This window comes from Passer domesticus, chromosome 8 (assembly GCF_036417665.1).
Source record: "Passer domesticus isolate bPasDom1 chromosome 8, bPasDom1.hap1, whole genome shotgun sequence".
NCBI lineage: Eukaryota > Metazoa > Chordata > Aves > Passeriformes > Passeridae > Passer > Passer domesticus.
In genome coordinates, this window is record NC_087481.1 from 28617911 (window position 1) to 28634652 (window position 16742).

General features: G+C 43.4%; 2 protein-coding genes and 2 long non-coding RNA genes across 6 annotated transcripts in view; 2 read left to right on the forward strand and 2 right to left on the reverse strand.

Moving 5' to 3' along the window:
* LOC135306321 (uncharacterized) overlaps positions 1 to 2384 on the reverse strand; it is a 9121-nt gene extending 6737 nt beyond the window's left edge. For both annotated transcript variants that reach the window (XR_010367110.1, XR_010367109.1), the window contains exon 1: positions 356 to 2384. This is a non-coding gene — a long non-coding RNA (uncharacterized LOC135306321). The remainder of the gene's footprint in view (positions 1 to 355) is intronic.
* The window catches only part of UBE2D1 (ubiquitin conjugating enzyme E2 D1), a 15873-nt gene extending 12616 nt beyond the window's left edge, over positions 1 to 3257 (forward strand). For both annotated transcript variants that reach the window (XM_064429990.1, XM_064429991.1), the window contains exons 6-7: positions 640 to 733; positions 2378 to 3257. In XM_064429990.1, coding sequence (XP_064286060.1) covers positions 640 to 733; positions 2378 to 2423 — 140 coding nt within the window. In that variant the 3' untranslated portion in view covers positions 2424 to 3257. The remainder of the gene's footprint in view (positions 1 to 639; positions 734 to 2377) is intronic.
* Positions 3258 to 5341: 2084 nt separating this feature from the next.
* TFAM (transcription factor A, mitochondrial) lies at positions 5342 to 12736 on the forward strand. The gene is made up of 6 exons (XM_064429970.1): positions 5342 to 5648; positions 6820 to 6890; positions 8377 to 8526; positions 9889 to 9984; positions 10798 to 10854; positions 11825 to 12736. The coding sequence occupies exons 1-6, from the start codon at positions 5366 to 5368 to the stop codon at positions 12041 to 12043; spliced, it is 876 nt and encodes a 291-aa protein (XP_064286040.1). The 5' UTR covers positions 5342 to 5365; the 3' UTR covers positions 12044 to 12736.
* LOC135306325 (uncharacterized) lies at positions 6436 to 9730 on the reverse strand. Its single transcript, XR_010367117.1, has 2 exons — positions 9342 to 9730; positions 6436 to 6539 (listed from the first exon to the last, which is right to left on the reverse strand). It is a non-coding gene; the product is annotated as an uncharacterized LOC135306325 (long non-coding RNA).
* Positions 12737 to 16742: the final 4006 nt, after the last annotated feature.

Sequence of the window (16742 nt, forward strand, 5' to 3'; positions counted from 1 at the left end):
TTTACAATTATTTAACTGTGTACTCTTGTATGCATATTAGTTCTGACCATAAAAATAGAATTTGCCTGAAAAGTATGGCCTGAAAATGTTAGGAAAAAAAAAATCAAACTCCTTGGTTCAATACCAGGAAATTAATATGAAATTATAAGGGAATACCTGTATTAATGCTGATCAAGTATTTCCCAAAATGGAAGTCACACTTAGGTAAAATAGTCTTATGACTGAGAGAATAATTGTCAGCACAGAAGTGGAAAAGGATATTCACAAATAGAGTACTGCATGGCAATGTAATATTAATAATATTGGTACCTTAAATGCAGGTGGAAGGCTTAGTGTGAGCAATATCTGTATGTACCTGTAGTCTGCAGGTGGGGTCCTAGGCTTGGATGTGAAGAGATCATTACAAAAGGTACAGGTGCATGGCTGCAGATTCCCTGGGCTTGTATCAGGTGTTTGCTTAGGCCCTGGAAAAATGATGCTGTATAAACATTTCTGGACAAAACTGTTAAATGACAGCTTAATCCTAATATGCATTCTTTTCCCTATACCCTCCTCCCACCTCCTTCAGTATACTGGAATATATTAAAGGATTGTAGAAATAAACACTAACTTGTTTAATCTAGTGTCTCTTTTATTTAGTTTTATTGTCCATATGCTCCTTACTTTGTGATCCTAATCCAGATGATCCTTTAGTACCAGATATTGCACAGATCTACAAGTCAGACAAGGAAAAGTGAGTATAACATACATAATTGTGTGTGTGGCTGTCTGCTGTGCACCTTCCGTATTAACTTTAGCAATACCCTTTTCCTAGACTTCCACAGGATTAGCTCTTTAAATATTGAGAATAGCTATGGCAAGTAGAAAACTGTAGGCATACACTGCTGTTGGTAACTAATTTTTTGTACTTAACTACATAAAACCTTCATGCTTTTGTGTAACAGATGGATTGCATGAAAAATTATTTTCCCAAATATGAGTTATTTGTTGCTACTGCAATCCTCTGGTTGTAAAACCTGTACAGAAGAATTTCTGACCTTCTGTTTGACTGAGTTATTTGGTACCTGTTTTTCAGTGTTGAGCCATTGAAAACTTCTTGCAGTGTATGCAGTGGCCTGTGGCTCAGCACATGTCACAGACTGAGGAAGATTTGAGAATTGCTTTTACCTTGAGCAGTAGACAGCAAAGGAGTGATGGAGAAGTTACATGGACATCTGTGGTCTAATATTATTTCTCTGCCCAGACTAAGAATTATTAAAATGGCCTTTTTCTCTCAGTTCAGTGTCTGGTATAGTCCAGCCATGTAACTTCTGAAGTGCCTGAATGCTGTAGCTCCTTCTGCAAAGAGAAGGTGTTCAAGTTGAGGATGCTGTGCATCAGCTTCTCCTCATTTGTGGCTCAGCTTTTTTCCACTCACCTCCTTATTAGTGATTTCAGCTGTTGTGCCTCCTGCTTGTGAAGGAAGGGAATGAGGGATGGTTTTCTGTCTCCAAATCTCAAAATTTCATCATTGCTAGGGAAAGTGAGAAAATATGTAGTCTTGACTGTAGCTTTGTCTTCTTATGATGATCACCTATTAATTTTTTTTGTTGTTGTTTTACCTTGGATTTAGGAAATGAAAGATATGGCTGGTTACCCCTGAGCATTTATCTATGAGTATTTTACTATAAGTTAAAATTCAAAGACTTGTATGGTAGCATATTTTCAAGAAGAAAACCAATTAGTAAATGAGTTGCTATACTGATCTTAAGAGTTAAACTTGTCAGAATTTTTCTCTGGTTAACTCAAGAAACTGAATCCAGTCTGAAGAGTAGAATGTAGCAAATGGAAGGATCAGAGTGGAAGCTATCAATTCTATAAGGACATTTACCCTTGGGATTATGGAATTATAAAGTTAATCAGCTTCATACCAGAAGGAAAAGACCCAAGACTTAAAACCTAGTAAAAAATGCTTTTCAGAAAATTTTCTTTTCAAGTTCTGAAATGCAGCTGGCAGTGCAGAATGGAGAATAAAATCCCAGTTAATGATACTGAATTCTGTGGGACTAAAATGTGTAAACTTTGTCAGACTCTTAATAGCATGTACCTTTAGGAGTAATTGACAAGAAATTAAGGTGCAAATAAGGGAAGCAGTTATGAAATACAAATGAAGGATGCACAATTTAATGCAAACCTGTTGGGTTTGGGTCTGAGTAGCTCTGGTACTGATACCTCAGAAACTGAATGTGTAGTGGGTTTATACTTTTGGCTTTTAGACTGCTTTGATGTCCTTTGGCTCAGCTCAGAGGTGCAGAGCCTGTGTGTAAGTAAATAGGTGGCCACTGTCAGTGTATCACTAACAGCTCCTCACTGTAATGCCTTCTTTCTGCACGTACAGATACAACAGACATGCGAGAGAATGGACTCAGAAATATGCAATGTAAACTTTTGAAGACCTTTTCATATACCACAGAGTACTGTAAATTCTAGTTTTTTTCAAAATTAGAAGGAAATGGAGCACAGTTTATGGTTTCAATGTGACACCCCTTGAATTTTTTTTCACCCATGTAAGTGTGTTTCTGGAGCAACAGAGAACAAACTTCTGAAAATAACCTTATGACTTTGATAAGAATATTTATCCTCTTTGTATGCTTTGCAGAAGACATTTATTATAGTTTTTAAGAGTTGGACACCTGCATCTTCAGACTACAAGATCTATAATTCAGTTGTAAATCAATGAAATTATTTTTGCTGGAAAAAGTAGCTGTTTTCATGTGATGAATACTGTATGTGTGTCATTGAAGTATGTTGTCTGTTTCATACGTGTGTTCAAGTTTCTTTTTGTTAGTTCTCTTGTATAATTTGTATTTTTTTATTGTATAGACTATTTTATTTACAATGTAAGTCATTTCAGTTTAGACTTGCTTGTGCACAGTATTGACAAGATACAAACTGCTAACAGTGAAAATAATTGGAGTATCTCACCCATTAGAATATTCTGAAGACTGACTGCAGACTTCTTAAAACCTAAAATGATCTTTGCACTGTAAATTTTTGTATGCTGATTATGGAGAAACACTTGGTTTTGATTCTGTTGCATACTTGACTTAATTTTATTGCAATGTGAACTAATTGCACTGGTATGTAGAAAGATATGTAACTATTTTGTTGCTATTCACAACTGATTTGTGACGTGTGGGCAACATAATGCTATCACAGACCTTTTACAAATCCAGATGTAGCCTTTTCCATATAAATAAAATACATTTTCTACTTTCCTTGGCTAATTTTTTATCTTAACTCACGCATATCCTTGAAGTACTTGTTGCAACATTCTAACAGAGAGCTGCCAGCGGTGTGTGTGTCCAACAAAGCCATCCTTTATCATGGCATCAGGTGCTACTTAGAACTGGGCTCTGAGTTCATTTTTATGCTAGCTCTAGCCTAGTGGAGTTAGCATCCCATACACGTTGTTGGATAGAGGATTTCAAATGTTAGTGCCATGCCACACCAATATTCATCTAGGGAGGAGATAATCACAAGAGTCTGTCGAGGTGCTGTGTCTGCAGTATCAGAATGTTACAGTAAACTCACACTGGAGAGGAACTTTGCCATCAACTTGCACTTCAGTTGCTTCAGACTATGCATGTGGAAAACCAGTAGTGCTGGAGAGGGGCAATCTGTTCTTTAAACACAGATCAAAAGCAGAAAAACTCTTGATTTCATACCATTCATTCTTCTTGGTTACTTGAAAATAAGATGACAAAATGTTTTTCTCTGTATCTTCTACATGAAAGAAAAATTACTTTCAGTTGGGAAATTTGTCATCATAAAATACGTTTTTAACATGACAGATACATTTGGGGTTTTTTTGGTTTTTGGGGGTTTTTTTTGTGTTGTTTTTTATTTGCATATGCATCAAACTGGAATGTGGGGTATGGGTGGTAAGGAGCTTTTACCTCTATCAGTGGGATATGAACTTCATCTTTTCTGATTTACTCAGCTTAGATTGGTCACATATGGGAAAATGTCATTTCTGTGCCAGTTTTATCTATGATGTAATGGTGACACTTGAAACATCAGCTTGATTGAGATTGGTTCTGATAATCTTAAAATATCCCTGTTCACACTACATTTTGCAAGCTGAATAAATGGATTTTTTTGTTACTGAGTGCTTCATAATATTTGAATTAGGGCAGTGTAGCTAGGAAGGCAGAGACATAATTTATACTTCTTGCTCAAATGATTGTAGAAAACTGACCATCAGAATGCATTTTTATTTTTTTATCTAGGTAAAATAGTAATCTCTTTGTACTAGAAGTTATTAAATTTTTTGCAGTATCTGTATAGAACTGTATGAAATCAGAAGTTTGACTTGGTTTCTTTTGGTTTATCAGTTTGTGTCAGGGATGATTTGAAAACATTTATGCTTTACCTGGTAATGTTCCTGCTTTGTGCCATGCATGAATGACTTCCCACCACGGGATGAAACCAGCAGGAGGACTGAAAACCAACCAACACCCGTGTGTAGGACATAATAAGCATATGTAAATATTAAAAAAAGGAACTTATCATGGTATGGAGGTATGAAGCTAAGTCTTTGATTCTTATGCTACTCCTAGCAGTTCAGCCTTTCTGCTTTTGAAATAATTGCAATGGAATTATAAATGCATTATTTAAGACTTCAGTCATGCTATGAATGGCTGGGTTCAATCTGTGGAGAGAAACACTTCCACTACTGCACCTTCAGAGCTCCTCGGTTAATGGTTTTTGTGCAGATTCTATTGACGGGGCTGGAGAGTTTACTTTGTTCTGTGCTGTTTACTACGATGGGGGGAAAAGAAGAAGAAGAAGAAGGAAAAAAAAAAAAGTGAATTTTCCTTTTTCCCCGAGGGGGTAAAAAAAAAGAAAAAATATTTTAAAAAAGTAACTTTTTGTGGCTGCTGCCGCTCCAGCCACAGCTGCGCCCAGCAGCTGCCCATCGCGGAGGAAGCAGCGCAGCCGTGGCTTGGCTTTGCCACCCCTCATGAACGGGAGCAGTACCCGCTGCCCGCTCGCTTTCTGATCTGTTACCGCTTCTGCCGGTGCGCGCTCCTGAGGGCGCACAACGAGCCCGCCCGCCCGCGGTGCCGAACCTTCGGGGCCGCGGGCTCACCTGGTCGTGTGCCGGCAGCTCGGGGCCGCGGGGTCACCCTGTGCCGGTGTCACCTGTCACCTTGTGCCGGTGTCACCTTTCCCCCCGTGCCGGTGTCACCCCGTGCCGGTGTCACCCCGTGCCGGTGTCACCCCGTGCCGGTGTCACCTTGAGGGGCCCTTCCTGCCCCCCCGCCCCTCACGGCGCGGTCCCAGGGTGCCGCGCGCTGCCGCGCAGGCGCGGCGGGCCGGCATGGCGGCGGCGGCGGCCTCGCTGGCCCGGGCCGCGGGCCTGGGCCTGGCGCTGCTCTCGGCCGCGGGCGGGCGGCGGCTCCTCCGGGGCGCGGCGGGAGCGGCGCTGCGCGAGCGGGGCACCGGCAGCCTGCTGGACGGTGCCGTGCTGTGCAGGGCCGGAGGCGCGGCGGAGCGCTGCCTGTCTCGCGGGACCAGCTCGAATCAGCGCCCGAAGCGGCCCCTCACCGCCTATTTTCGTTTCATGATGGACAACCGTCCGGCCTTTAGGGAAAAAAACCCAGGTGCGAGGGGGGAGGCGAGGAGAGGGGGGCCCGCGGCTGGCGTGTGGGGAGCCGGGGCTGCGGTAGCCCCGGAGCGGGAGGGGCGGAGCGGCCGGAGCGGCGATCCCGGCGGGAGCCGGGCTGCGGGAGCCGGGACCGCGGGGAGCCGGGACCGCGGGAGCCGGGACCGCGGGAGCCGGGCTGCGGGAGCCGGGACCGCGGGGAGCCGAGACCGCGGGAGCCGGGCTGCGGGAGCCGGGACCGCGGGGAGCCAGCCCCGCTGCTCGCCCCTGCCCCTCCCCGAGCGAATCCAGCGCGGTCGCGCTCCTTGCCTACACGTGCTTGGCCTTCCGTGCCTCATAAGTCAAAGTAATGAACATAGTATGTAAGATTTAAGAGTGCGTGATGAAATAGCTCGCCTAGGTAATGCATGTGAGCGATGATTTGTGATTCTCAATTGGTTTTGGACTCCGTGTATTTGAAGTACGTTTTTGCTGATTTTATGAGCTGTGTGTGACTTTGAGGCTTAGTAATTGAGAAGTTGCAGGTACTGGATTGCATCACTGTATATGGGAGAAGAAGCAAGTGTATTTAGAGGAAAATGGTTTCCTGTGAATATGTTTGATTTACTATCAAAAACTTGACTTACAGGCAGTGCAGTGACTCTTGCCAGAGAGCTGCAGAATAGAAGGATGAGCTGGTTTTGAAATACTCTTGAAGATTAAAATGTTTGAAGAACTATGGTCATATTGGGCAAATCCTGAGGAAGATTTAAGTAGGGAAAACCATTTGATACCCTGTATAGCTCACCAGTTCAAGAGTTCCACACTCTCATATAGAACTGGAAATTTTATCTTTGGTTTCTTCCGCTCCAAATTCAGACCATCTTGCATTGTATAGAAAAGGATCCAGCTGAAAAGGCAAAAAATAGGAAATTGTTGTGGAGTAACAATGGCTGCCTTGAAATGGTGCTTCAGTTTGTTACTGCATGTTGGGCTCCAGGTGAGCAGTGACTTCCCCATCCCCCAAATACTGCAGTGCCCTTTAACTGCCACAGTGTTTTATGAAAGGACAAAAATACATTTATACAGGAAGAGGACACCTGTGATAGCTTTCCTTGGGAAAAGTTGAAGGAGCTTACTAAAGATACAATGTTGATCTCAATTTCCGGCCTTTCTCTTTTAACCGACAGAAGTGAGCAACACAGAACTGATAAAAAAAATAGCAGGTGCGTGGAAGGAGTTACCAGCATCACAGAAGCAGGTAAGGTTGTGTCCTTTCCTTGAGTACTTTGAACTCTGCAGTTGGTGGGGTTTTATTTGCTTTGGTGTCTTGTTGTTTTTTTATTTCATCTGTTGGGTCTTTTGGTTGGTTGGTATGTTTTTAAAGGGCTTGAAAAAGCACATGTGTACAAAGGTTCAGACATCAAAACAGTTGGGAGAATTGGGAGCTTGGAATAAGTCAGGGGAAGTGTGGTGGGGTGACCTTGGCTGAATGCCAGGTGCCCACCACAGCCACTCTCAGCTGGGCAGAGGAGAGAAAATACAGCCAAATGTTTGTGGGTCTGAATAAAGCAGGGAGAGGTCCCTCACTGGCTGCTGTCAGGGCAGAACAAACTTCTGAGTAGGATAATGAGAAATAAAAACTCATATTCTAAGACACCTTTTTCCCCTACTCTTCCCAGGCTCAACATCACTCCCAGTTTCTCTTCTTCCTCCTGACAGCAGTGCAGGAGCACGGGAATGGGGGCTGAGGTCAGTCCATCACATGGGGCTGCCCCTCAGCTGCTCCTTCCTGTGCAGTGGGAGAACTTGGGCTCCTTCCTCAGGGGACAGCCTCATGAACTGCTCACAGTGTGAGTCTCCCACAGGCTGCAGTTCTTCAGGAGCTGCTCCAGCATGTGTCCTTCAGGACCAGGCTGCACACGGGGTCACAGCCCCCTCTGGGCATCCCCTGCTCCACTGGGGGCTCCTCCAGGGGCTGCAGGTGATCTCTGCTCCCCCCTGGGCTGCAGGGGCACAGCTGCCTCACCCCAGGCTGAAGGGGAACCTCAGCTCTGCTGCCTGGAGCATCTCCTGCCTCTCCTTGCCTGACCTTAGGATCAGTAGAAGTGTTTTTGTGATGTGGTCTGCCTCCTTTCTCTGGCTGCAGTTGTGCAGTTTTCTTTTCCACCTTCCTAACTCTGTTGGCCCTGGGTGCCACCACTGTCACTGATGGCCAGTAGCAGGTGCCACTGGGAGCTGGCTGGCCTTGGCTCCATCAGGCTTCTCACAGGAGCCATCCCTGTACCCCCTCACCACCAGAATCTGGCCATGCCAACCCAGTGCAGGAGGATTCTTTGCTGCTTGTTCTTGCACTTGTATGTGACCTTGGCTTTAATAGTTTTAATCTGTTGCCAGAGAAATGACACAGCTCTCCCTCCATGTGGCTGTGGGCTGCAAACCAATTCTTCCTTTCTGAACAGCAGTATTTGCATTACATGTGCAATGCAAGTTGTGTAAAGTGGTTCTGCTCTCATGTGGTGGGTGAAACCTCAGTTAATTTTGATGAAAGGACCAACTTCTGTTGGTTCATGTAAATTTCTTTAGGAGTCATCATATTAAGTCATAATACAATGTTTCATGTTGGTGTGTCAACATAATATGAAACAATGAAGTTTCTCTGAGTGGCAGTTTCAAGGGGTAACGTAAAGCAACTAACTCTAGGACATCTAGCTTAAGTTTAAGGCTGCTGGTGGTTTGTGCTGTAGGTTTATGAGGAAGCCATGAAGACAGACTGGAAGAGATACGGGGAGCAGATGGCTGCTTATAAAGCCCAGCTGACTCCAGCCCAGGCTGCAGCTCTGAAAGAGGAAAGGAGAAGACACCTGGCAAGGAGAAGATCAATCAGGGCAAAAAGAGTAAGTATTTTGAAGTTCAGGATTCTTTTCTCTCAAAGAACCTGAAGTCTGTTTGTCTAGTATACAAAGCAGAGTTGAAGCATGTTTTAGAAATACAAAAGAAACTCAGAACAGAAAAAACCCACACAATATACACAACCCCCCCAAAATGCCATGGACTAAAATAATTACTGGTGTTAGCATCTAGTTCAGTGGCTTTCCTGTGCTTGAAGAGCACAGAACTAGCATGGATCTGTGTGCTTAGAAGTAGCTTCTCTATGCTTTTTTCCTCCCTATTTCTGGATCTGCCTGAGAAAGGACAGGCACTAAAAGTCATTTGGAACAGCAACACTTTCTTCAAATGGGAAGACATCCAGAAATGGTTTTGCACAAAGACCTTGTATCTGTTACCTCATTAGGCCCTACAAGGTAGCAGCTGTTTGAAGTAGCCTTTTTTCCTTGCTTTTTTTGGGCTCTGCCACTTTGTAGCTGCTGCTGTGACATCTGTTTGTGTCCTTTACTAGCACTTTCATAGGCACCATCCTTCCCTATTCCTTTTTGGCTGGTTTATGTATAAATCCTTAGAGACAGAACCATCTGTAACAGTACAATATTATGGTTTGCCTGGAAAGATCAAAGGGGTTAGGTATTGCTTGTTTATTTCTGTGAATTAAACTGTGACATTGCCCTAAATGGCAAAAGCAAAACAAGTTTGATTTAGAAGACCCCTGCTTAAAAGGAGTTTGTAATCTTAATGATTCTGCTGATCCTTGTAGAGTATGTCACCAAAAGGAATTCAGTTGGCATATCTGATGCCTAAGCAGATGTTAACTTACAGCACACAGGCTCCAGTGGGAATGTCAGGACTGGAGAAAACAGGAAGTGTAATTGCATCTGTAACTTGCTGTACTTTCATTCTCTAGCCATCATCCCTGTAGGCAAAGCATTCTGACAGCAGAAACACAGTTCTCTTCCACCTTCTCACCTCCCACAGATAAGTGTGTGCCCTCTTCTCTGTGTGCAGCCAGTATTTCACACCACAAACTGAGGCCTTACTGAAAAGAATAATAGAAAATCTGTCATCATGACCCTTACACAGTTGAATTTAGTAGCACTCTCTGGTTTCTGGAAGACTTAGCTGAAGTAAGAATCAGTTTTAAATGCTTTTTCAACACCTTGTGAAAACTCAAGTTGTTAGCTTTTTGTAGTTTCACATTAGTCTTGAAAAGCACTAAGAGCATCTTGACATACAGTCCAGTTTACAGAATAAAACACCAAAGAAAGAATTTGATTTTTGCATAAAATATAAAGAGAAATACTGAGTTTAGTTTTGGAACAAATGCATACTTGGTAGATGGAATAACTTCTCTTTTGTTTTTAAAGGAATTGAATCTGCTTGGAAAACCTAAAAGAGCTCGTAGTGGCTTTAACATCTTCTTGTCAGAAAATTTTCAAGAAAGTGAGGGAAGTTCACCTGTGGTAAGCCAGGAAAGATTCTTTTTCTAAAATATATCCATTGTATTCAGAAAAATGTAATTTAGATTCTGTCATTCTCAGAGATACTGTTCAGTAGTTCACTATCTGGATGCTGCATTGCTTAGGTTATTTTTTTAAGCTGTGGCCACCTGGCTATACTGCTAGCATGGCCTATATAAAAAAGTGCTCTGTGGATATACAGACTTAAAACATTTGTGCTGTTTTTTGCACTTCAGTGTTACAGACTTTATCTGTTCCTTTTGTAAGAGAGAATTATTCTTCCCTTTGTTTTGATGTAGCAATACAGTTTTTCACAGAGCTGTGGTGGTGTGCTCCTGCTCTGGCAGTAGCAGTTTGTTGTATCTTCTGTAGTTCAGCTGGTGTTATGGAAATACAGGAGTTCCTCAGCAAACTCACCAGTTGTGCACTAAACTGTGCTTTGCTGGTGGATTACAGCCCTTGAGGTGCTGCAGACCCACCCTGTGTGCCTCATGTGTTCCTCACCCTGCACATTCAGTCAGTAAGGATGGTGGACATAGTTTGTTCCTCAGTTTTCCATGTACAAGGCAGGTTTCTCCAGCCAGCTGAGGCCTGCACTGTAACTGTGGCTCAGATGATGCCCAGAAGCTTGTTTTGAACAATATAATTTATTACTTACTTACACAAAAAGGGTAAATAAGGGGAGGCAAGATACTGTGCTTTTTTGCATTGGTTTATGCTTTTGTGCTTTTGCTCATGCAGTATTCACCTGTACCCCTCTGAAGTCAGTCTGGTCCTAAAACAACTCTCATGTATTGCATGTTCTGTATCCCCTAGGCAAAGCTGAAGAAACTATTTGATACGTGGAAAAAAATGTCTGCTTCCCAAAAGCAGGTATGTCAGAGGATTTGAATGAGGTTCTGATCTCATCAGAATTAAAAACTTGAGTCAAAATTGATATTGAATATTCGTACAAAATCTTGAACTCGGTTGCTCAAATTATAACACTGAGGAAAACACTCCAAGATGTTTATGCATCTTGAAAAAGATTGTCACTACCTTTATTCCAGTAGTGACCATTTAATTCACAGTGTTGTTGAAACGTGATTCAGTGGGATAGGATGGAAGTTTGGTGTGCCTTAAAGTGGATGCTAAGCAACATCTAGAGAAGAAGGTGGAATAATATACAACAATTTGATTTTTTTATAATCATCCATAATATCTTTTAACACCAGCATAAGAATTTGCTGCTCATGGAAAGACTTTTTACAAGGGAATGTAACAGAAATCCACAAATGATGTGCACAGGGTAATTTATTAACTTTGGTTGTTTGGGGGATAATTTTCTGCCAGCTTTCTGAGTGTATTGAACTATGAACTGATTTCAGTGCTGTAGTGAAATCTGAAGTAAACCTTGACGTTTTCAGGCTTTCTGTACCCTGCTGTGCTTCCTCCTGAATGCCCTTCCAGGTGGTTTTTAGTGTGTACTGAGGACATAGGCTAGGTTCATGTTCTTACTGTAGAAAAATAATTTGAAATAATTCCACAGCAATATCTGTTCCTGTGCCTCACTTAGTCTAGCTGTCTCAAAGTAGTGCTCAAATAAACTGTTGGTAGCAGAACTTACTTAATAAATTTCCTCTTCAGGAATGGCCAGCTGCTGACATAACTGCAATTTAGTGCTAAAGCTTTGTATTTTTCTGCGAGTTTTATTTTTTGGGTTTTGGTTTTTTTTTCAATTAGCTGGGGTAGAAAGCAAATACCTGGTCTGTACTGTACAGGTGTTGTTCTAAGTCACCTTTGTGTGTGCAATTTTCCAGAAAAAGCCCCTTCTGTAACTTCTTGGTGCCTTGTTTTCTTTCAGCCATACTTGCAGCTTGCTCAAGACGATAAGGTTCGGTATGAGAATGAAATGAAATCATGGGAAGCAAAAATGATTGAACTGGGACGTGAAGACCTGGTGCGTTCCACAAAGCAAAGGTTAAGAAAGAAACCTGCTGAAACTGCAAAGCAAACTGAAACAGCCAAAGCCAAAGCTTCCTCAAGTGGAAAAAAGGCAAAATTAAAAAAATCCGAAGAATAAAAAATCCCCTTCAGTTGTCTTATTTCTGTCCTGCTGCATTAATGCTGCAGTCAGCATTAGCACTGAAATGTGGAAAACCCATGAAGGGCCCTTTGGAAAGGTGATCAGGTAAGAGAGGAGTTACTGTCTCTGAGAACTGACTGAAATAATCACTGCAGGTGTAGCCTGAACTGTAGAATAGCAATTAATCAAGCTGTGAATACTGATACCCACTGACAGCAGCAGTGCTCTCCAGTAACGGTTGGTAATATCCAGCTTTTATAAGGTATTTTTTAATGAAACAATAAAAAATACTCTTTATCAAAGAAAGAATATTCTGCAATGTTACCATCTAAATTCTGTAAATAAGAGCTGAAATCTGAGTTAACACTGCTGTGTTTTATTCCCTCCATGTTACTGCTAGTGAGATGTTCTACATTTCAACAGGCACAAGAAACACAAAATGCTAGCTTTTCTTTTATGCATCTGTCTTTTTGTACCTGTTAATCTGTGTATGCCATTTCTGTTGCATTTAAAGACCATGTGAGTTTTGTATAAACGTACCTTTATTGGACTTTGATTTTGTGGTTTTCTTTGGATACATACAAACATTTTTGTCTTGCTGGTGTCGCATTTGGGGTAACCTAGAAGGAAAAGAAGTATGTGAACTGCTTGGACTTTGAGTTTTGGTGTAATAAATACAGGTATTTTGAAGAGGTGGTTGGTTTCTTTCCTGGAGTTTCTCCATCTTAGTTAAATCTCTTAGGTATTTTGAGGAATCTGTTTTTAGAATGCAGGCCAACTTTTTTAGTATTTGATGGATCTCATCTGTTCTGAGTGACCCACAAAATAATCATGGAATTCTGGAAAGGCTTGGGTTGGAAGGGATCCTCAAGATCCCATAGGAAGGGATGCCACTCACTAAATCAGGTTGCTCAGGGCCCCATCCAACCTGGCCTTGGACACTCACCAAAAAGGGGCATTTTCCTCAAACCCTCTGTGTTTGATCAGTCTGTCAGTGCCCTGGGGTTGACTGCAGACATAAAGTGGAAGCAATTACAGACAAGCTGTGAGTGCAGTGCAAACCAGCTTGAGATAGTCACTCAGTGCACACAGAATCACAGAATGGCCTGAGTTGAAGGACCCATCAGGATCATGAAGTCCAGCTCCTGGCCCTGTAGAGAACACCCCAGGAATCCCCTGTGCCTGAGGGTTGTCCAAACACTTCTTGAATACAGAGAGCCTTGGTACTGTGACCACTGCCCTGGGGAGCCTGTTCAGTGCCTGGCCAGCCTTTGGGCTAAGAACCTTCTGATACCTGACCTAATCCTCCCTGACAGCTCCAGCCAGTCCCCTGGGCCTTGTTACTGGTCATGAGTTGAAGAGATCAGTACCTGCCCTCCAGTGCCCCTCAAGGGGATACTGAAGGCCTCAATGAGGTCTCCCCTTCAGTCTCCACAATTTTCCAGGCTGAACAAACCAAGTGACTCAGATGTGCTGATGCTCAGGCCTCAGCCAGAGTTGACTTCACAGATGAAACTTGGGCATTATATGACTGATACCATCAGTATTACTTGGCTAAAAACAGATGACTGAGATGCTTCTGCCAGCTGTTTCACACCATACTGGCTGCTTTAGAAACTTTCCCATAACCTTGTGTAGTTATCTGCAAGAAATGTATCATTCTAGGAAATTTGCACAACTGACGTGAATAGGCTTGCTTGTAGGATCTTTTAGGGGAAACCCTCCCAGCCAAGGCCTGGGCTCTGACCCCTGCTGGATGCAAAGTGTGCCATGAGACCCAGCTGCTTCTGCTGAGCTTTTTGTCCTGGGACCTTCAGTGTGTGAGCAGTCCCTGGTGCCATTCTGTTTGAATCCTGACTCTGGGAGATTGAAGGCAGAGGATGGTACCTAGAGCTGAGAAGGACAGTGCTGATAGCAGGGTGTGAGCTGGTAAATCGATGGGTGCACTTGAAGCTGTAGGCAGCAAGAGCTTTCTCTGCTAGCAGCTTTCTCATTGAGCTCTGGTTTTGCCAGATGTTTTCAAGGTTGTGGTCAGACTCTGTGAGAGCAAAAAAGCTTGGTATGGGCAAAGGAGTTTGTGCTGCTCTTTGAGTGTGGGGTGTGCTCTTGGAAGGGGCGGATCGGGGAAATCTTTTTGTCCTGGCACAGCTGCTTTGAGAGCAGGGACGTTTCCAGCTTGGCTCTGCCCTGGGGCTGGTGTCGAGCTGGGCTCGGTGCCCGTCTTTCTTCTGCGTGTCGACGGCGCCGTCGTGTGGTGATTTTGTGAGCGCTGGCAGTGCCCAGGGCAAAGCCAAGCGCTGTTCTGCCCAGCCCCGTTCCTGTGGGAGCAGGTCAGGGAAGGGCTCTGCTGCGGATCCGGGCTCTTGGAGACTGACTGTGAACTGCGGGAAAGGAAGAGGAATTGTTTCGTTGTTGGCTTTGCACTTTAGAGGCTGCAAAAGAAAAGGCAATTCCAGCATGGTCTCTTCCTTTTAGAACCCTTGCTATGCTCAACATGTAACACAAACCCACTGAACTCCATCAAACTCCCTGGAGATATGTGCTTTCCCTCTTGCACTCTAACTCTTGCAGCAGCTAACATCCAGCAACTACTCCCAGAGAAAAAGTTCCAGAGCAAAAAGCCATTTCTGGCCTTCATAGCCCCTTTGCAGTCTGCAAGCCAGACAAATCACACCAGTGATCCACACGTTCCTGCTCAACAATACCTAGAGCACCTTCACATTCTCAGGGTGGCAGAGTCCATTGTTAGAGTGCAGCAATTCCATCTGCAGTTCAGACAGAGTGGTGTGCCAGGAAAGAATACATCTGCTGACCTTCCCTCTACCCTGTAGAACCTGATTTCCAGTGCAATCACTTCCACTCAGCTTCAACATAGTCCACAGCCCAAGCAGCTATGTCTCACAAAGAAGAAAGTGTCAGGACAGAAGACGTTCCTAAGGCAGCCATTTCTTCCAGCACTATTTAAATTGCACACAGCATATTCAGAATACTCACTTTCCTTCTAGGCTATATGAAGTGGCTCATTTTTAACTCTCGTGGTTGGGTTATGAACGTGGAGCAGCTGCCCCATCAAACAGGCTGTACAAGTAAAAGCCAGTGTTGGGCTGCACCTTCCCCTTGCCTCACGTAAATCACACAAACTCCCTGCTTCTCTCTGTGCTTCCCTCCTCCACTGCATCTACCATCATGTTCTGTGCATCTCCAATGCTAGAGGTGAGTGCAATTGTTTCCACAGAGGGCTGGAAGGGGAACAGAGAGCAGCAAGAGCTGACGTGAGTTGGGCAAGCAGGCGTGTGGCAGCCACGCTCCTCTTGCAGCCTGGAACACTGTGCTCACAGGCATGGTGCTTGTGTGGCTTCATTCATTGCCTCTTTTATCACACTTCCATTCCCCAGAGGTGAATATTTGTCAACTATTTCCCCCCTATTGCAGCTTTGATATGAGCCATAAAATAAGGAATGGAATATCTTGAACTGAACATTTATTTTCTCTGGCGCTCCTAACAGAGATATACATCCCACAACCAAACTTAACTTCCATTACTTCAAAGGATCCCAGTATTTTTAGTATTTGGGGAAGTAATTCTACTTCATCAGAAACAGAACACCATGGAGGAAAATATATAATGCAGAATTTCTTTATGATGCCCTCAGGCTTTGTATTTTTTGACTACAGGAAGAGAGGTGGGTTTTTTAGTGTAGTCTTTAACAGAACTTCTTTCAAGAGCAGATCTATCTAAAAAAATCAAATCAGAAGAGCTTTGTTCAATTTGTGCTGTATGCCAGACATTCCTGGTATTAATGTGCAGGCAACCTACAACACTAATTCTTTTATTTCTTCTGCAGCTTAACTAGTCATCAGGAACCTATGAGGTGTGTAACTTTTTATTTTAAAAGAACATTCTCTAAGAACACAGGCCAGACAAAGCTAGCACTAAATTCCTTACATACTGAAGGAGTTTATAATCATTATTATGGTAGTGCCAGTGTAGGAATTCAAAACAGGAGCACCCAGCACTAGAAAGAGGCACAAGGAACATCAAAAGCAAGCAGATACATAGCAGAACATGCTAAAAAGGTAATTCCAAGTGCTCCCACTTATTTCCCTTTGCATGCATCTCATGGAAAGAAACTCTAAAATCCCTCTAGGATGACTTCCAGCAGTTCTGGAGTGCTGGAGCCCTGCCTTGGCAAGAGGCAGTGCTACTGGCAGATGCTCCAGCTCACAGCCTTTGGCAGGCCTTCCATCCCTTCCCCAAGCAGATCTGTAATCAAGTTTTCTTGGACAGCTGGCACACAGCTGGCCACCACAACTGTAACAGCATTCAGAAACACAGGCTTGTCTTTTGGGTAACCCTGACTTTCTGCTTCATTTAACATCCTCTCTTCCTGCACACAATATAATTTTTATCTTGCTTGGTTCACAAACCCATAAAGAAAAATGTCATCCTCATTTTTGCCTCTCACTCAAACAATGACAGGGAAAAGTAACTTAATTACTGCATCTTTTTTCTTATCATTATAATGCATGTGAACCACTTACAAAGAAAGGAGGAGGAAGAAGACTCCTGGCATTTCCTTGAGTGTGTTCTCATTTAACAAGACCCTTTGTTTGCAAACACAGCTTTTACACAGGAAAACAAAACACCAGGACAGGAGTAACCCACTGCTGAAGATGCCTGGGTAAAGTGGTCTCC